Consider the following 18584-nt stretch of genomic DNA (forward strand, 5'->3'; position numbering starts at 1 on the left):
TTGAAGCTTGGACCTTAAAAACGACCACCATAAAAAGGATGGACTCTAGAAATGTGGTTTCGTAGACGAATGCTGCGAGTTTCCTGGATAGAGCACGGCTCTAATGAACAAATATTACGAGCAAACTCTAAAAGAGAACTACTGGTCAACATCAAATGCAGGAAAATTGCATACTTGGGACATGTGTTACGTGGTGAAAGATATGCAATATTACTCCTCATTTTAAAGGGCAAAATCGATGGACAGCGAAGAGTAGACAGAAAAAAAAAAACATGTCTCAAAAACATTCAAGACTGGACTGAAATACGATCCGTCGCACAACTCTACTGTGTTGCTGAAGATCGAAGAACACTGTCTATATTGATCGCCAATGTCTCAATCTATACTTATAAATGACCTGTAAAGCTAGATATTTTACTGAAAGTAGACATGAGGCCTTGACTGACGCCCTAGAATCCTAAAGCTTGGTTATCAAAGAACCTGGTACTCCCAAGATCCCTAAAAAAGTAAAAACTTTCAAAATATTTGTAGAGTGGGAAAAGTTGAATGAGGGGGTGGGGCTCTTGACATTCGGGCTCAGAAACAAAGCAGCGTTAGGATAAGCAATCATTTAACCAAATGAGAAACTAATTTTTGCGAATGTTGTAAGATACATGTGTTCGGGAACAAACCATGTATACTGAAAAAATCTACAGGAAATAATATATATTGTACTTTATGTATTTTGGTCCTATAATTTGAAGGATGCTATGGACCTGGATCACTTGTTTATTAATGTTTTTTAACACTGTTCATTTCATTGGTAATATGACCAAACCAAACCAAACCAAACCCCTTGGCACTACAGCCCTTGAAGGGCCTTGGCCTACCAAGCGACCGCTGCTTAGCCCGAAGGCCTGCAGATTATGAGGTGTCTTGTGGTCACCACGACGAATCCTCTCGGCCGTTATTCTTGGCTTTCTAGACCGGGTTCCGCTATCTCACAGTCAGATAGCTCCTCAATTCTAATCACGTAGGCTGAGTGGACCTCGAACCAGCCCTCAGGTCAAGGTAAAAATCCCTGACCTGGCCGGGAATCGAACCCGGGGCCTCCGGGTAAGAGGCAGGCACGCTTCCCCTACACCACGGGGGCCGGCAATATGACCATATCACTGAACTTAAACACACTCAATAATCCCAGAAACAGACATGTCCTGATATTAGACTTCGTCACAAAAGTCGGCACTAAATCCTTACTCTTAACACTATTTCCATTGAAGGAACACCTTACCTGAATAAAACATATCCGTGAGCATATGGACGAGTAGCTTCATGTTGGGCACGCAACCCACACACAAGCCAACAAGCAGATCGAAGGCTGCGTTGTTGGTGAGCGGCGACTGGCACACGGGGATAGCCTGATCCACGCTGAGCTCGCCTGTTCTCTGAAGGTGGAGCATGAGACGAGATGCAGGGAAGATGAAGTCCTCCACCAGCTCCTACTCCCAAGGAACAGAAGATTAAACAAGCCCTTCCACCAGCAACCGAAACAAACACAATCAGCCTTCAAAACATAAGATTAATCAGAATATATAGAAAGAAAGCACATTACCTAAAATAAGAAATAGACCTCAATAGACTTTTACGACACAAATGACACATACAGAGATAGAAATGTAACACACAATAGGATAAGCATGAGAGGTCAGTATGGGAAGAGGAAGCAACAGAAAGAGGAGTAAAGACTAACAAGAACAATGACCAAATCTTAAAAAAACTGAAGTCTTCAAACACAGCGAAACCTCGTAAGTACGTTCCTCCTCACTTAGCACATAAATTCAAAGTCCTGATTCCCATCGTATTAAATCTATTTAAAAATACCTCACTTATGTTCAGAATTTTTGCTATTACTGCTTAGTATGATCACCTTCTTCCTAGCCCAGAAAACACTTGTGAAAGGAACACTATTTCCAACACAGATAAGAGCCCTCAGCACAGGAGACAGGTCCAGGAAAGTTACACAATTATGGGCAAAGGCCTTGAATTCCTGAACTTTACAGGGTTAAGTTGCACCTCCAGGGAGCAAACCACTAGCCTGAGGAATGTTCAATTTTTCTTGCTGGTTGGCAGTGAGATTGATGAATAACCCAGTGAGCCTTTTAATGCTTTTCCAGAGAAGTTCGAAATTTATTCTGTGTCAAGTGGTACAATGAATGGCAGTGTTTGTCGCATGATAGCCCAGTTATGGATACAGGAAATGTTGTGAAATTGTGTACTAAAGAAGTAAAAATTAAAATCCTTCAGGAAGTGGACTGGCAACCACATCTTTAAACGCACATGCTGAAACAAGCACCTTCGAGTTTCGACTTGAGTCGGGTGAAGTTCTGTCAAGTTCAACATAGCGGCCAACCTCATTCAGATGGCAAAGTGTAATTTCCAAATGATTCATGCTCGATGGGTATGTCCAGAAAACAGTGTTTAAAAACCAACTGGTCCGAAATATAAGGCTTTAATTAACATTTCTTTTAGAAAGAGTGTGATCTACAATGCATGCATACATGTTCAATTCTTATTCTGTTTCTCTACAGAGTCTGATATGAAGCTAGATGAATCTTCGTGGCAAGTTTTTATGACTGGATGCCCTTTCTGATGTCAAACTCATCAGAGCAGTTAATGATAGGAGATGAAATGAATGACATGGCATATGATAGTAGAGAGTGTGTGAAACCTGGTGCTGGCACGTAGCCTATCCTATCGAGCAATACCAAGAGGTTCTCCTCAAAGCTTAACGTCCCCATTCGATGGATGACTCTATCAACAGCATCATATACCCTAACTCCATATGAACACTGTGGAGAGGTTTGGAATTGAACCCAGGCTTTTGGCACGCAATCTAGTATTAAAAATTGTATACTAGCACCTCTCCTACCCAGTTGGCCAATATTCTGATGGTAAATTTTCTTTTCAACCAATGGGACTAACTGGCTAACCACAGTGTTAGAGACTATACAGACTCTATGCCTTGAAGATCATGGCCACCAAGCTGGCTAAAGTGTGTGATCTGCAATAATATGTTTCTACCTTTATGGGCCCTAGTGCAATATTTTTCATATTTGTTGTTTGGTGTTTTTCACATCTTTCAATACACTGTTATTTTTATAAGTCCCAGTGGAAAAGGTTGCTTTTTACACGTTTTAATACTATCCTCTCATCTTTAGAAACGGCACATAAAGCTTTCACTGTACCGGCACATTCAGATGTAAAATGCACTTATGTCGGTAAAACAAAAAAAACCACATCCAGCATTTCCATATCCCAGTTGGATAGTTTTTATTCGAGTATTCAATGTTGTTGTTGTTTGAGTCATCAATCCATACTGGTTTGATGCAGCGTTCCATGCCACCCTATCGTCTGCTAACCTTTTAATTTGTACATAACTACCATCTGTTCTAATCTGCTTGTTATATTCATACCTTGGTCTACCCCTACTGTTCTTACCACCTACACTTCCCTAAAAAATCTACTGAACAACTCCTGGGTGTCTTAAGATGTGTCCTATCATTCTATCTCTTCTTCTCGTCAAATTTAGCCACATCGATCTCCTCTCACCAATTCGATTCAGTATCTCTTCGTTTGTGCTTCTATCTACCCATCTCACCTTCAGCATTCTTCTGTAACACCATATTTCAAGTTTCTATTCTCTTTCGTTCTGACCTAGTTAATGTAATGTTTCACTTCCATATAATGCCATGCTCCAGATGAAAGTCTTCAAAAACATCTTTTTAATTCCTATATCAATGTTCGAGGTGAACAAATTTCTTTTCTTAAGAAAAGCCTCCCTTGCTTGTGCTAGTCTGCCTTTTTATGTCCTCCTTACTTCTGTCATCATTTGTTATTCTACTACCCAAGTAGCAATAGTGACCCACTTCCTTTAAGACTTAATTTCCTAATCTAATATTTCCTGCATCACCTGCCTTTGTTCGTCTCCACTCCATTACTTTTGTTTTGGACTTATTTTATTTTCATTTGGTATTGCTTCTCCAAGACTCCGTCCATACCATTCAGCAATTTCTCGCGATCCTTTGCAGTCTCAAATAAAATAACAATATCATCAACAAATCTCAAGGTTCTGATTTCCTCCCCTTGGACTTCGATTCCCTTCCCAAATTCCTCTTTGATTTCCTTTATTGCCTGTCTTATGTTAACACTGAAAAGGAGAGGGGACAAACTGCAGTCTTGCCTCACTTCTTTCTGCTTCTTTTTCAAAACCCTCGATTCTTATCACTACAGACTGAATTTTTTTTTATAGATTGTAGATAATTCTTCTTTCCCGGTATCTGATCCCGATCACCTTTCGAATCTCAAATAGCTTGGTCCAGTCACCATTATCGAATGCCTTTTCTAGATCTATGAAAGCCATGTACGTGGGCTTGTCTTTCTTAATTAGGTCCTCTAAGATCAGACGTAAAGCCACGATTGTTTCACGTGTTCCTACATTTCTTCTGAAGCCAAATTGATCTACCAATTCAGTTTCAACTTGTCTTTCCATTCTTCTATAAATAATACGTGTTAAAATTTTGCAGGCGTGAGATACTAAACTAATGGTGCTGTAGTTTTCACACTTGTCAGCACTGGCTTTCTTGGGAATAGGTATAACAACATTCTGCCAAAAATCGGATGGCACTTCTATATCATACATCTCACATACGAAACAGAATAACCTCTTCATGCTAGTTACTCCTAAGTCCGTATTCTGAGGGTATGTCATCAATTCCTGGTGCCTTGTTCCTACTTAGGCATCTCAAAGCTCTGTCAAATTCTGACCTCAAAATAGGGTCTCTCATGTCATCAGCATCAACAGCCTCTTCCTGTTCCATCTATTTCTTTACTTTCATACAACTGTTGGATATAATCCTGCAATTTTTTGGATTTGTCTTCTTTCCCTAGAAGTGGTTTTCAATCTGAGCTTTTAATATTCATACACCTAGTTTTCCTTTCTACAAAGGTTTCCTTGATTTTCCTGTATGCAGCATCTACCTATCCTAGGTCCATACAACCTTTAACATCCTTGCATTTCTCTTTCAGCCAATCGTCCTTAGCTGTCCTGCACTTTCTATCTACTTCATTCTTTATTTGCCTGTATTCTTTTTTGCCCTCATTTTTTGCATTCTTGTGCTTTTGCCGTTCGTCAATTAGGTCTAGTATGTATTGAGTTACCCACTGTTTCTTAGTTTATCTTTCCTTTCTTCCTAACTTTTCTTCAGCAGCCTTAGTGATCTAATTCTTCATGGCTGTCCATTCTTCCTCTACTGTGTTTCCTTCGCTTATTTCATTTAGCCCTTGTGTTACATGTTCCTTGAAACAATCCCTCACACTTTTCTTTAAATTGTCTAGATCCCATCTCCTTGCATTCCTCTTTTTCTTCGATTTCAGATGGCATTTCATGACCAACAGATTGTGGTCAGAGTTGACATCTGCTCCTGGGAAAGTGTTAAATGATACCAAAATTTAAACTGAGGAGCATTTTTTGAACTAAAAGAAAAAGTCTGCCTACAAACCGGTAATTGATTTAAGAAACAGCTATTCAGTTTCAATAATATGAAATGCTAGGGTGCTGGAGATTGCAAAAAAGCAATACAGGAATTCTAATTTAAATCAAGCAGATTCATGAAGAGGAACAACCTTTCTCTTAAGAGCAGGACATATCTATGCCAACGATAGCCAAAGAACTATACCAAAAAAGCAGTGGAACAGCATCACTACTTTAGATTCAAAATTATTTTCACACAATTTTTCCCATCCCTATTTTCTTACGTTAAAAATTGGGAAATAAATCCTAGTAAATACTATAAATTGCTTCCACTATTTTGATTGTATCTTATCAAATAACTTTCTCTACCAGGCATTTCCTAACTTGGCTGCATCAACACTAATGAAGGCCTTCAGAATAAACCCTCAATTAAATGATGAAAATGCTGAATAAAGAGTACCTTAACAAGATTGACTCCCTTCTTTTCGTCCGAACCCAGCTCGTACTTCTTCTCAGGAGTCATGAAAGACAACAGCTCCCTGGCAATTCCCAAGTGGCCTTCCAGCACAGCTTCATCCACCTGAGGGTCACCGGTCTCCTTCACATTTGCCTGAAAATTACCGAAGAATGAAAATTGTATGAAAAAACATGACTATAGATTTTTCAATAAACTAATTTCACATAAAAATACTTTTTTTAGAGTAAAACATGAAAAATTTTGAAAATACAGAGTGTTGCAAGTCTCCACAAATAGGAAGACTGCTATTGGTTTGCAGATTTTCTTTCCTTCCTTCCACACCCTTTTCAAATTATCTGGAGTCAGAACTAATGTGGATTACATCCAATTTCACAACCAGATGCCACTGGTGGTGGTTGTTTTAAGAGGAAGTACAAGTAGGCAACAGAGAGATAAAAAGAAGGGGATGCCATACTTAAAAAAATGAAGGTATCGGCTGAAGAAAGACCAGGGCCGTGAAGGGCGTGAAAATGAAGGACACTAGCCCTCGTAACCTAATAGTGTCAGGGTTGGAAGAGAACAAGAGTGACCAAGAGAAGTCAGATGAAAGTGAGGAGCCCTACAAAAGTATGTAGAAGCAGTAATAGGACTCAGCTACGGGCCCCGTGGTTGCCAACCCATGCTCCCAAGTTAAGCGACCCTGAGGCCCCTTTTAGTCGCCTCTTATGACAGGCAGGGGACTCCGTGGATGTTATTCTACCACCCCCATCCAATCGTATGTAGAGGGATGTACTCACTAATGCGCATTTTTTTGGCAATTGGTGTGTGATGTGTTGTGCATAAATAAATATGTGTATTCAGATTATCACAAAAATCGAGCCCTAGTTAAGAGGAATTAACTGATGATTACAATCCGTGGCCTGGTCAGGAATGAAACCTGGAGCTCTATGAACTGAAGACCATTACACTGATCATTCAGCTAAGGAGCTGTATTCCTTGTCTGCAAATGAGATGCCAAATGACATTTATAGAACACAAACACACTGAGAATGTCTTGGCTGGACGATCAGTTTCACGATGACATAAGTGAATGACAAGCACCTGTTTACTGGTCACCATACTTCCCAGTCTTCACAATGATACATCATGAGTAGAGTTCGTGGTTTATAGCATTTAAAAATCAGAGATTTAGCATTTTGATTTTCAAATTTAGCGTTTTGTAGCATATAAACTTCTCAAATTTAGCGTTTCGTAGCTAATTGGTTAAAAATAGGCATAATTTGTTAAATTGCACACACAACAGTTGGGAGTAAAATCATACTGTTTAATCACACATTGCTCGTCATGCAGTTTTGAATTCACTATGGAAAATAAGACAAACATCAACATAATACTGCAAGAAGTATTAACGCACACACAGGAATATGCTTATGTTCAAATTTACAAACACAATTTCAAAGTGAAAAATATTATTCTGAACGTATTTATTTATCAATTCAATAATGATTGAAGTACAACATGCCAATTGTTTAAAAGGTGTCCTCCTTCATTTGAGACCGCCTATCAGTTACAATTATGTTGTACTTGCTAAAAAAAACTCTACATCGACATTGTTCGTAGAGGCCCAAATGCACAGAAGTGCTGCCAGACAAAGGAAGGACTGCAAAACATTTTTTTTCTTTTTCAAGTTTTTGATTGCAGAGTCGGCACATCAATATAGGCCATCTGTATCGCTTACATAAAAATGTCCCGATTTGTGACTTTCGGCATGCTGTTTGATCGTCACTTCGCTTCTACCCATGGCTACCAGACAAGAAAATAAATCGCTACCGAACTTCTAAACAGAACTACTACTTAAGACCAATGTCAAGAATAACCGACTATGATCAAGGGTCAACACACAAAGAGAATGAACGTGGTGCTTGAAAGTGTATTTGCTGTTTGATTGATTGTTCTTTGCAGTGCTCTTTAGCCAGTGAAAGAAATTCCACACATTGAATGATTTAACCCTTTGGCCTACCATTACTTGTGAAAGGAAATATTCCCTTACATACCATTTATTTTTTTCGTCACTTTAACATAAATTTGATTAATCACATAGGCTACATAAGAATACACAAAGCAAAGTGAGCTTTTAGCTCGTCTGTAGTAACAGGAAACCAATGTTTTTGTTCGTAAGTATTACTGGTTTCAAGGGAAGCAGATAAATTAGCAAGAAATGTAGAGCCATAGGCATTGGTTTCCTTAGTAACGTGATCCCAGAACTGTGGGGTTAGAAATTCATTCCCTACGTCCATTTCTTTCGGATTATTACCCAACCCCCTCCTCACTATAGAGTGAATTTCAAAAACTGGTTTACATGTTACAGAAAGAGGCTTATTGTCAACAAGATCATAATTCCAAGTATCATTTTACTAGACTTCTCACCGGGCGAGTTGGCCGTGCAGTTAGGAGTGCGCAGCTGTGAGCTCGTATCCGGGAGATAGTGGGTTCAAACCCCACTGTCGGCAGCCCTGAAGATGGTTTTCCATGGTTTCCCATTTTCACACCAGGCAAGTGCTGGGACTGTACCTTAACACATTGCTGTCCAGCCCATCTGACGTATAACTGGCCCCTGTGGCCGGAAGGTTTTGGCAGAGACATGGAGTTATTGCACGGTATCATAATTTAATAATTTTAGGTTCATTCACAGTTATATCTGTCCACTGTAAAGTTTTTGGTGAGATTTTATATTTCGGTTCATTGTGGTATTGATATCTGTTTGATTCCTCCACCATATACGCCAACAAATCATTACAAATGAACAACTTGACATCAGAACCTATATTTTCAGGTTCACTCGGCGAAATTTTAACGCCAGGCGTCCAGGAGAAAGACTCCAAAAACAGTATAATATCCTGTTCGGCCACTCACTGCCAGAAATAGGGAGAATATTATCAACAGTACTTACATCTAGACCATCTTTGCTATCTGAAGCATCAGGTCATTGCTCACATGGTGCAATAAACGTGTCATTCAACGCATCACTTCCACATAAATGCATGACACTAGCACTAGAATTATCATTAGACAATTCATCTTCACTCTCCTCATAATCACGGGAAACATATAACATATTATCAGCGTATAATTCATGTATAATATCACCAGGAGTCAGTCCACTGTTTTTGTTTACCGGGGCTGCCATTTTTGTTTACTAGCATTGATGGATACACGGAAGATATTCGAAGGCAAAAACAAATGCAACTGACGCACTAAAACGGGCAAAATCAGTACTAAAAGAAGCGTAGTTTTTCTACCATTTAGGCACATCAACGATAATCTTCAAATAGTTCCTCAATAACCGTTAGATGGCATCAGAAGACAGACTTGCACAAACATGTATTTATACGTGATCGGCTGCAGAGCACCGTGCTTGGAAACACGTACTGATACGTGAGCGGACAGCATTGTGTTAATGAAGGCAACGGCTGCTTCCTTCCGATTCCTAGGCCTTTCCTATCCCATCGTCGCCATAAGACCTATCTGTGTCAGTGCGACGTAAAGCAAAAAGAAAAAAACTAAACTTCTCACTCGCTCTTGTTGCATTCTGACTTTGTCACGTAGTTTCAATTGGCACTATCATCTCGGAACTGAAATCGTAATTACTGTCATTTGAAGAAGAAGAAGTAGTATTTTCACTCTCCAGAGAATCATTTCCACTTTCAACATCACTTTTCAAGCCAGTTACGAATAAACTCATCCATGCCGCGTTTGGATGCCGCCATGATTGTTTACAACGAGCGCCAAATGAGCTGCTTTTTATTTTCCGTATTTCAGCTCAGAGTTGCTATTTACACAGAGAAAATAGCTTCAGGTATCATCTGACACCAATCGGGTAGGCTGCAAAACAAAGAGAATAAATCTCTCCGATCAGCTAACTGCGATAATGAACTTATAAATGCTCCGTGCACCAGGACGGAAGTGTCGCAATGGGCGCCGTAATAATTATTTCTCCTGAAATAAATAACATATATATCATATTTTAAAAGAAAAATGCATCATTTTAAAAAAGATATCTTTATTTTGTATAAAACTGAGAGTTTCGCATCTATTTCGCATAAATTGTATAATTTCGCATTTTGAACCAATTTCGCATTTTATCGCTAATTCGAAATCGCTAAAAACCACTCGTACGGGTCATACAAGATGAAGGCACATACACTGACGAAGTTTCGACATATTTCGCATTTATCACAAATGCTAAAAATCACAAACTCTAATCAAGAGGATATGCCGGACTTGGATCATCTGCACGCCCGTAGTAACGCATGTCACAATGTGCACTTCAAGACTGGTTGGTTGAAACATTGACCTGCGTCTGACTTTTTAAGGTCGCCACTTGAGCAAGTTGTGTCATTTTTATTTTGAACTGAAATTTGCCACATGTGGAGACTTTTGGGACACCTTGCATAATTCAAAGCAAATATCAACCCTGTCTTCTTAATATAGACAATTTCTGGAATTCTTGAATGCTCCTCCAGATGCTATAAATACTAGCGTTTAACCATGGCTTTACATGCACAAAATTCTTTCCAGTTTTGAAGGGAATTTCAACCAAAAGTAGCTTGTGCCTGTTTTTCTGTGAGACAATGTGTCACACAGCATCAATATTACAACTGAAGTTTAATAATTAATAATAATGTTATTTGTTTTACGTCCCACTAACTACTTTTACGGTCTTCGGAGACGCCGAGGTGCCGGAATGTAGTCCCGCAGGAGTTCTTTAACGTGCCAGTAAATCTACCGACACGGGGCTGTCGTATTTGAGCACCTTCAAATACCACCGGACTGAGCCAGGATCGAACCTGCCAAGTTGGGGTTAGAAGACTAGCGCCTTAACCGTCTGAACCACTCAGCCTGGCCAGTTTAATAATTAACCCCAATATACTACTTAATACTATTATAAAATCATATTAAAACAAAACTTAATACTATTATAAAATCATATTAAAACAAAATAATTTATAACATTATGCAAATGATGGCCAATTTAAAACCTACAACTTTTAATACACACAATAATTATAACCCTATTCTAAAGGTTATCTCTTCAAATATTATATTTAATCAACAACCAATGCATGAACCCAAAAGTTACTATGAAAATACTGAATTCATTTCTTGGAGAACCAGAAATCGTAAAAAACGGCTAACATTTCATTACAAACTTTCTATTATTGATAATGATAATACACTAACCAACATAACAAATTAGCGCTCTTCAATTTGGGAATAATATCATCTCTATTCCATTTTTAATAAACCTCGATACACATGGTACAATATCCATCCACTTCCTTAACCCTCGAACTGGCAGTGTTAAATATTGTTGGCAGCCTTATTTTGCAGCTTTTTCTTGTGTAAATAAAATACAACATATCCTTAAGATATGAAATAAATCTACAAAGTTTTATATATCTACATAGAGCTAATACAATGACTGTCGTGGTGACATGAAATTGCATAAATGTTTTGACTGGGAAAATGTAGTCTGTCCAAAAAGTGTAATTCCTAAATCCAAAATAATAAAATTTTTGATCATATGTACACAAAATTGGAACATAACACAAACAGAAATATACAGATTGTCAATAGTGTATCTGTAATGCCAGTGGCATGCGGTGAACACATTCGCTACACCAGCAGCAAAAAAGTTTTTTAAAATATAAGCAATCGTAGCCCCACTACACTCTCTAAAGTCAACATTACCATTTTATAAGGCTGCATTTTTCATGGAAAGGTCTACCTGAGAAAGGTCTTTGAAGAATATTTTCAACCACACACTCGCACATAGTATTTCCAAATCGATATTCACGGCAGTGACGACACAATAACAACTTAAGGCGACACACCAGAGATAAAAATCGATATTTTGGTCATTTTGGTGAAATTTTTTTAGGACTAAAATTGAAAGGATTGAGTTTCTTTTATCTTGTCACGAAGTTATTCCGCTGAATTCAAACAATTTATCACTGTAATAATGCTCTGTTTGCCAACTGTAATTTTACATTTAAATCCCATTTTTCTCCCGTAATATTCTGCCAAATGTAACGAAATTTGTATGGTATATGTATCACAGCTATATTAAGAAACCTGTGTATGGATTTTTGATTGCAGAATTTTTTCAAGTAGTAGGGATTTTTAAGTCCAAAATTTTAGAATGTAAAATTCACCCAAACTGTAGTAAGACATATCTCCTTATAAAAATGATGTACAGAAAAATAGATATGTAGTGCTTTTGAAAGAAGTATTATCTACTTAATTACGAATTTAGTTTAACATGTTAATTAAGTTCCATGAAAAAAAAATGGAATTAAAAAAACAAAAAACTATTTTGGAAAAACTATTAATGTATATGAAAGAAATGTTTGTGATATCTCTACTTTTATGTAGGTGACATTCCCACAAAGTTTCGTGAAAATCCATCCATTAGGTAAAAATATATTTTTATCTCCTGTGTGTTGCCTTAATCTAGAGCAGATTTTAAACACTGTACCCACTGATCCTTTGTGATAGTACAGTCATGGTTTCCACAAAAATACACTGGGACTACACATTTGTTTTCAACTTAAAAAGTCTACCGGTAACCTAAACTGAATCGGCAAAATTTAACTGGTATTTTATCGTCGCTGAAGTTCTATAGTTTCAATTGCTTACCGAGTATATGAGCATCCATGACAAAAGAGGGAAAATATTCGTCATGCCTTGTAATATACATTATTTTCATGAAGAATGGCAAGGAACTCACGAAATTTCACCTATAATCCAACAAGAACACTACAAAACTTCACTATATACCACTATACAAAATTCTCTTACTTCGCCCTTAGCTCTGTGTTCATGCTGGGCAACCTAAATATTTTTCTGCGGGTATCAGAAAATATACTCTACACGTGCCATCAATGAATTGCTCAAAAAAACTTTATACATGCCAAAGTCCAAAATTAAAATATATTTTTCTATATTACAATTGATTTCATAAAACTGGCTCTATTTTTATTAGCAATACAATGTGCAAGTGTTTATACTGTTAACATGTAGATATTTTTCTGGTAGTCTCTAGTGTGTGGCGCTGAACACCTCGAGTGTCAGGTGTAAAAACTAACATCCCTTACCTAAGCTAGCTGGCCTGTCGCTGTAAACTGCTGTCGGGGGAGGGCCCACAGCCTCGCATTGCTCTCAGGACAAGGAAGTTTCAAGTGCGCCAACCAAGCGACTTAAATTTCGCTGAGGTACCTCTCTTTCGCGCCGTCAAGGAAATCCAGCTAGCTGAAGAAGCTGAACTGCGGTAGTGCAAGCGGATTGTAGAGGCAGCTGTACTTGGCTTGGCTTAGATGTTCGCAGTTTTTTAAACTTTGTACAAAGCATTCTCAGGAATAATAATAAAATGTAAATACAAAATTATTTACCCCAGCAGCACTGGGGTAGATGGGATTCAGTGCACGCCACTGTGTAATGCACTAGCAAAAGTTTCATCACTCTTGATAGGTATATTCTTGAAAATGTAAGGGAAAATGTATTGGCATGCAATCATTTGGAGGCGTGACCACAGACCATGTTGTTACGGTAGGCCGCTTTGTGGGAGGTTCGTCATCACTTTCACTTTCCGATATTTGATGCAAAAAGGTAGCTGATAAACATTCTGAATCTGTAGGTTCATTCTCAATAACCTCAAAGTCAGATCAGTCGCTTTCATCTTCCAGCAAATTTCGCACCACTTCATTTCTAATTTTCCGTAATGAAGTGAAGATGCTATATTAAGACACACGTAGTACTAAAAATGCATATAATCAAATAATAATATATACACAGAAGTAAATAACTCACACTGGCACTCATTTATTTCTGTGAAATTGCGCCCAATGAGGTTGTAACTATGAAACTGAAATTGCAGCTGCTGTGGACATCGAGAATGACAAGAAGTCTACTGTCATGACAATTGTTGAAGAAATGAGGAAATTATGAGAAGAAATACGAACATGTTGAATATTCGACAGTACCACTACAGCAGGGACCAAAGTGTTGAATATTCAACAGTGGCCAGTTCTCGGGTTAAAAAAATAATTACAATTTTTTTTTCAACTTTCTCTCACTATAAATAAATAAATAAATAAATAAATAAATAAATAAATAAATAAATAAATAAATAAATAAATAAATAAATAAATAAATAAATAAATAAATAAATAAATAAATAAATAAATAAATAAATAAATAAATAAATAAATAAATAAATAAATTCTATTTCTGCATTAAAATTCCAAGCAAACAGTATGTGAAACTTTTCAACAGGAGAGTAGCTGATGAGAGACACATTTATGGCAGTCTCTTGACCAGACTCATTCCTTGCCTTCATCGCTACACAAGTAGGAGGGATGATCTCATCTCGCCTTGCCTCTTTACCTGCACACAAGTTAGCTGAACCTTCTGAAGAAGCAGTACTTCCTAAAATGATATTACTGATCAAAAACGCATACTGCAGCATACATTTTTGTGGTTATTAAAATTCTATTCCTTACCACATTATTCATTTTCAGGAGATGTTAGAGGATTCGTCCATGCATTTTACTGGCACTTTTTCTGACTTTGCACTTAACATGTGAGTGCCCTTGACTGCATGTTCAAAAATGCTCCTTTAACATGTAAAAAAAAGCCCACTTTATGGCAAATCATTAGATTATGAAGAAAATTAATACAAGCTTTTATATAGGAATTTTAATTATAAATCCTGAATGCCGGGTCCTTTTGTTTGTAAGACTAACAGTGTACCCTTTATTTTGGTTTTCATCGGACAAAACATATCAAAAACGGTTTGTTAGGAAGAAAATAGGACCGAAACAGTTTGAAACTTGGTTCATTCCATTTTCTTTCCTTATGCTGTATGGGAGTAAAAAGTGTTTGTCATACGCTAACAAAAATAATCACGTTAACATAATTTTAAAGAACTTTTAAATAATTATTTTGCAACTTGGAAACGTTACAGAAACTTTATGAATAGAGGTGTCTGAAAAGAGAATTGTGATTACTCTCAAAGGTACCTAAATTCTGAATTCAGACAGTGCTACACTCCAGGCACATCAGAATTTTCTAAGAATTGGGAAAATACTTAACGGTATATGAATACAATAATAGCTCTCTTCTTGTCATATGTCACGCTTAGCTTTCCATTCAGTACAAAGGGAACATACCGTATTTACTGGTGTGTTAGACCACCCTTGACTTTTTGAGACGAAAATTTAAAAAATGAATCTCGCACACGGGACCCCCCAACGAAATTCGTCAGAGAAGAACGATTCCACTTCGAAGCGGGTACAAGCCTTATGCAGCTCTGATGAGATCACACAAATTTGTCAACAGTTTCGCCTGTATGACCCATGCAATGAAAACACGCATTGAAGTCATGCTGTGCATCTGTCAGCGTAGGCCCACTGCAGCTCTGATGACGTTGCACAAATAGGTGAATAGTTTCGTGTCTGATCCGCGCATTGCAAACACGCATCAGTCATGTATATATGTCTGTGTTTCGTAGTTAAGAATGTCAGCAAGTGTAATGGTTGTCACAATCAGCTGCCGTTCTTGGGAGCCTCAGTTCGATTCCCGGTGCTGTACTGCCAGAGATTTACGAAAGGCAGGAAGGTTGATTTGGGGTAAAAATGGTAGACAACTCCCTTTCACTGGGGTCTGTCTAAAAGAGAGCTCACCACCTCGGGATGAGGAAACTAGTTTGCTTTTGCTAGGCCTATTAATATAGGCAGGCGAGATCATGAACAAGGTGATCGTTTAATATCTCGTAACTCGGGCCAATATAGGGTTTTTTTTTTTTTTTATTTATTTATTTTTTTTTGGGAGAGAAATAGGTTTAAACGTGATAAAAACAATCCAATCACAATTGTTTTACTTGCCAACGTACCTAACAAATCATAATATTGATTTTTTATGTCCACCAAGTGAGCCATAGCAGCAAGTGTTTGGCAAGTGTGTTACTTTCAACCATCAGTGACTTTTAAAGTGAAAGTTTAGTTGGCAGAAAAGGAAGAAACAGAAGAATAAAGAAATTGTTGAAACGTGTCTAAGAAGAGCTGGAGGTAAATGAATGCCTTGAAAATCACACAAGATAATTTATCTGACAAAGACGCAGATGATGAGACTGACAAACACAGTAATAAGTGATAATGACAGTAATTCTGAAGAAACAGTAGATAATATTACTTTTTTACTTCCCATAACTAGCTTAGGTTTTTCAGAGACGCTGAGTACCAGAAATTTGGTCCCACAAGAGTGCTTTCATGATTCAGTAAATTACAGACCTGAGGCCGACATATTTGAGCATGGTTAAACAACTCCCGACTATGGCGAGATTGATCCCACACAGTAATGAATTAAACTAGAAACTCATTCCACTACTACAGAACACACAAAATTAATATATAACAGAGTTATCAGAAATCTATGCAGGTGCAGTCTTTTTCGATCATACGCAACTTCTCGAGCAGCCAGCATAAGGTCTCTTGATTTTAGTAATTTGCTCGTACAGAGGCAAATGTATAAACATATGGACATTTTGATAATGTGTGCAATGATTAGGCGAAGTTTAAAAAGGCAGATCATACCAGAAGATGCATGGAGATTACTTGTTCTTTACCTTTGCACAAATCACAAGAGATGGCACTGAGGGAAGTCAGTGTTCATTCATCCATCACTCTTTTGTATTGTAAACCTGAGTAATAACTTCAACTGACAAAACATAAGAGTTTGGTATATGAAATGCAATTAAAAATAAAAATAATGTTTTATTATTGGTTTACTGTAGTTTAAAGTACATACAAACCACGATTAGTATTTGTGAAAGTATCGGCAACTGCCGTCCACTCTTTGTATCTTTGTGCTTCCATCTACGGATTTGTTCTGATTTATGTGGTATCTGCTAGCATTGCTGAACCCTTATTAAGTGGTTTTGGGGGTTTAACCATACACTACTAGAACATGCAATAAATTAAGTCTAAAAATGTATGGATTTATAAATATCAATCCTTACTCGCACTTTCTTGAGCCACACAATTTCGTTATTGAGGAGGGTCTCTGCTGTGGGAAGAGAACAGTTGGACATGAAGGCAAAGTTCAGCAAGCGGCACAGCAACTGGAAATACTCATGCGAGTTGCGTGCGTTCTCCACCACAATGGTACTTAGGACAGTGAAAAGTAAGGTGATGCAGAACTGCAGCGGCTGCTGGTTCGCACTGCACAGCGTTGAGATGAGTAGGAACTGCTCAGCAGCTGCCAGACGGACAGACCTGCACAAAATCACAATTAACTATTTAGCAATCAAGTAATGAAAGATTACAGGGAAAAACTGAAAAACAAAGATTATTTGAATTTGCATGGCAACCAGAGATATTCAAGGAACGAGTTAACAATGGAAATACATCTGTCAGAGAAACTACACTTATATGCTAGCTGCACCTGTGGCTTTGCCTGCAATGAAGTCAGAATTAGAAGTCAAGTTTGAACATTGTAGGTGACAATAGTGAAAACTCCAAAAATAACATCTCTTACCACGTTCTCTGTCATGTTTCATCACCCTCCACATCCAATACATCAAATAGTGGGTCAGCTCCCATAGCCAGGTTATGCTACTTGTACTTGCAGCAGATTAGCCTGTGTATTTTCCTTGAAGGGTCTTAAAACATACATTACCTTTGGCTTGCTCCAAGTTTTCTTTCAGTGATAACAATAACAAAGTTTCTCCCACAGAGTGAAAAAAAAAGACTGGTCTTAACCACTAATGAATATATATAGTGAAACCTCATTAAGAAGTTTCTGCAGGGGACAAGAAAAAAAAAAAGTTAAGCAAGAAAAAGTACTACTGAATACATCAATAAATACTATCCAACAGGGATATGAAAACATTAGACACATATTCTGTCCACCTGATGTTCAGATGGAGACCGTACAGGGAGAGGCGGTTGTTCCATACTTCAACTTAGGATCGCAATTGTGCTTGGGTGATGTTTGCAAGTGCAACCGTCTGCGTACAGGAGGGTCCAAGAGACACTCTGTTGCAAGACCTGAGTGATGGGTCCCATGACAATTATGAGAGAGCTGTGGTGAAAGTGCTGGGCCCTGGTGTACACAAAACTTTCACAGGGAAGCTGCCCGACGTGCTGACAGCACAACGTACACAACTGCTGCCATTCGTATATAACATTATGACCCAGCTGATAATCTGCTCTGGCACGCCGTGTTCATAACGTGCATTTCAGATCAACTGACACGGAACATGGTCAACAGCTTTCTCAAGATCAAGGAATACAATATGGAATGATAGCTATTTCTCTCAATGTCTCTCCAAAAGCGTCCGAGCCGCGAAGAAAGAGTCAGTTGTCCCAGCTCTACAAATGAAGTTGTACTCTGTAATAATTACCCTCCACATACGAACAAACCGACAAATTTCTCTCTTTATAATATCAGTACAGACGCTTTGATTTATGGTTTTGAGGACACCTGGAGACATGCGATTTACAGGCTCAGGTGATGGGCCAGGCCTGCCTAGTCTTTTACCATCAGCGATGCTTTCTG

At 38.1% G+C, this 18584-nt stretch overlaps 1 protein-coding gene across 2 annotated transcripts in view; it reads right to left on the reverse strand.

The window, feature by feature from the left end:
- faf (ubiquitin carboxyl-terminal hydrolase-like faf) overlaps nucleotides 1–18584 on the reverse strand; it is a 299786-nt gene that overhangs the window by 107941 nt on the left and 173261 nt on the right. For both annotated transcript variants that reach the window (XM_067158104.2, XM_067158103.2), the window contains exons 24-26: nucleotides 17044–17299; nucleotides 5970–6119; nucleotides 1271–1478 (exon numbers count right to left, since the gene is read on the reverse strand). In XM_067158104.2, the coding sequence (XP_067014205.2) occupies nucleotides 1271–1478; nucleotides 5970–6119; nucleotides 17044–17299 (614 nt within the window). The remainder of the gene's footprint in view (nucleotides 1–1270; nucleotides 1479–5969; nucleotides 6120–17043; nucleotides 17300–18584) is intronic.

This window comes from Anabrus simplex, chromosome 14 (genome assembly GCF_040414725.1).
Source record: "Anabrus simplex isolate iqAnaSimp1 chromosome 14, ASM4041472v1, whole genome shotgun sequence".
In the NCBI taxonomy this organism is placed as follows: Eukaryota; Metazoa; Arthropoda; class Insecta; order Orthoptera; family Tettigoniidae; genus Anabrus; species Anabrus simplex.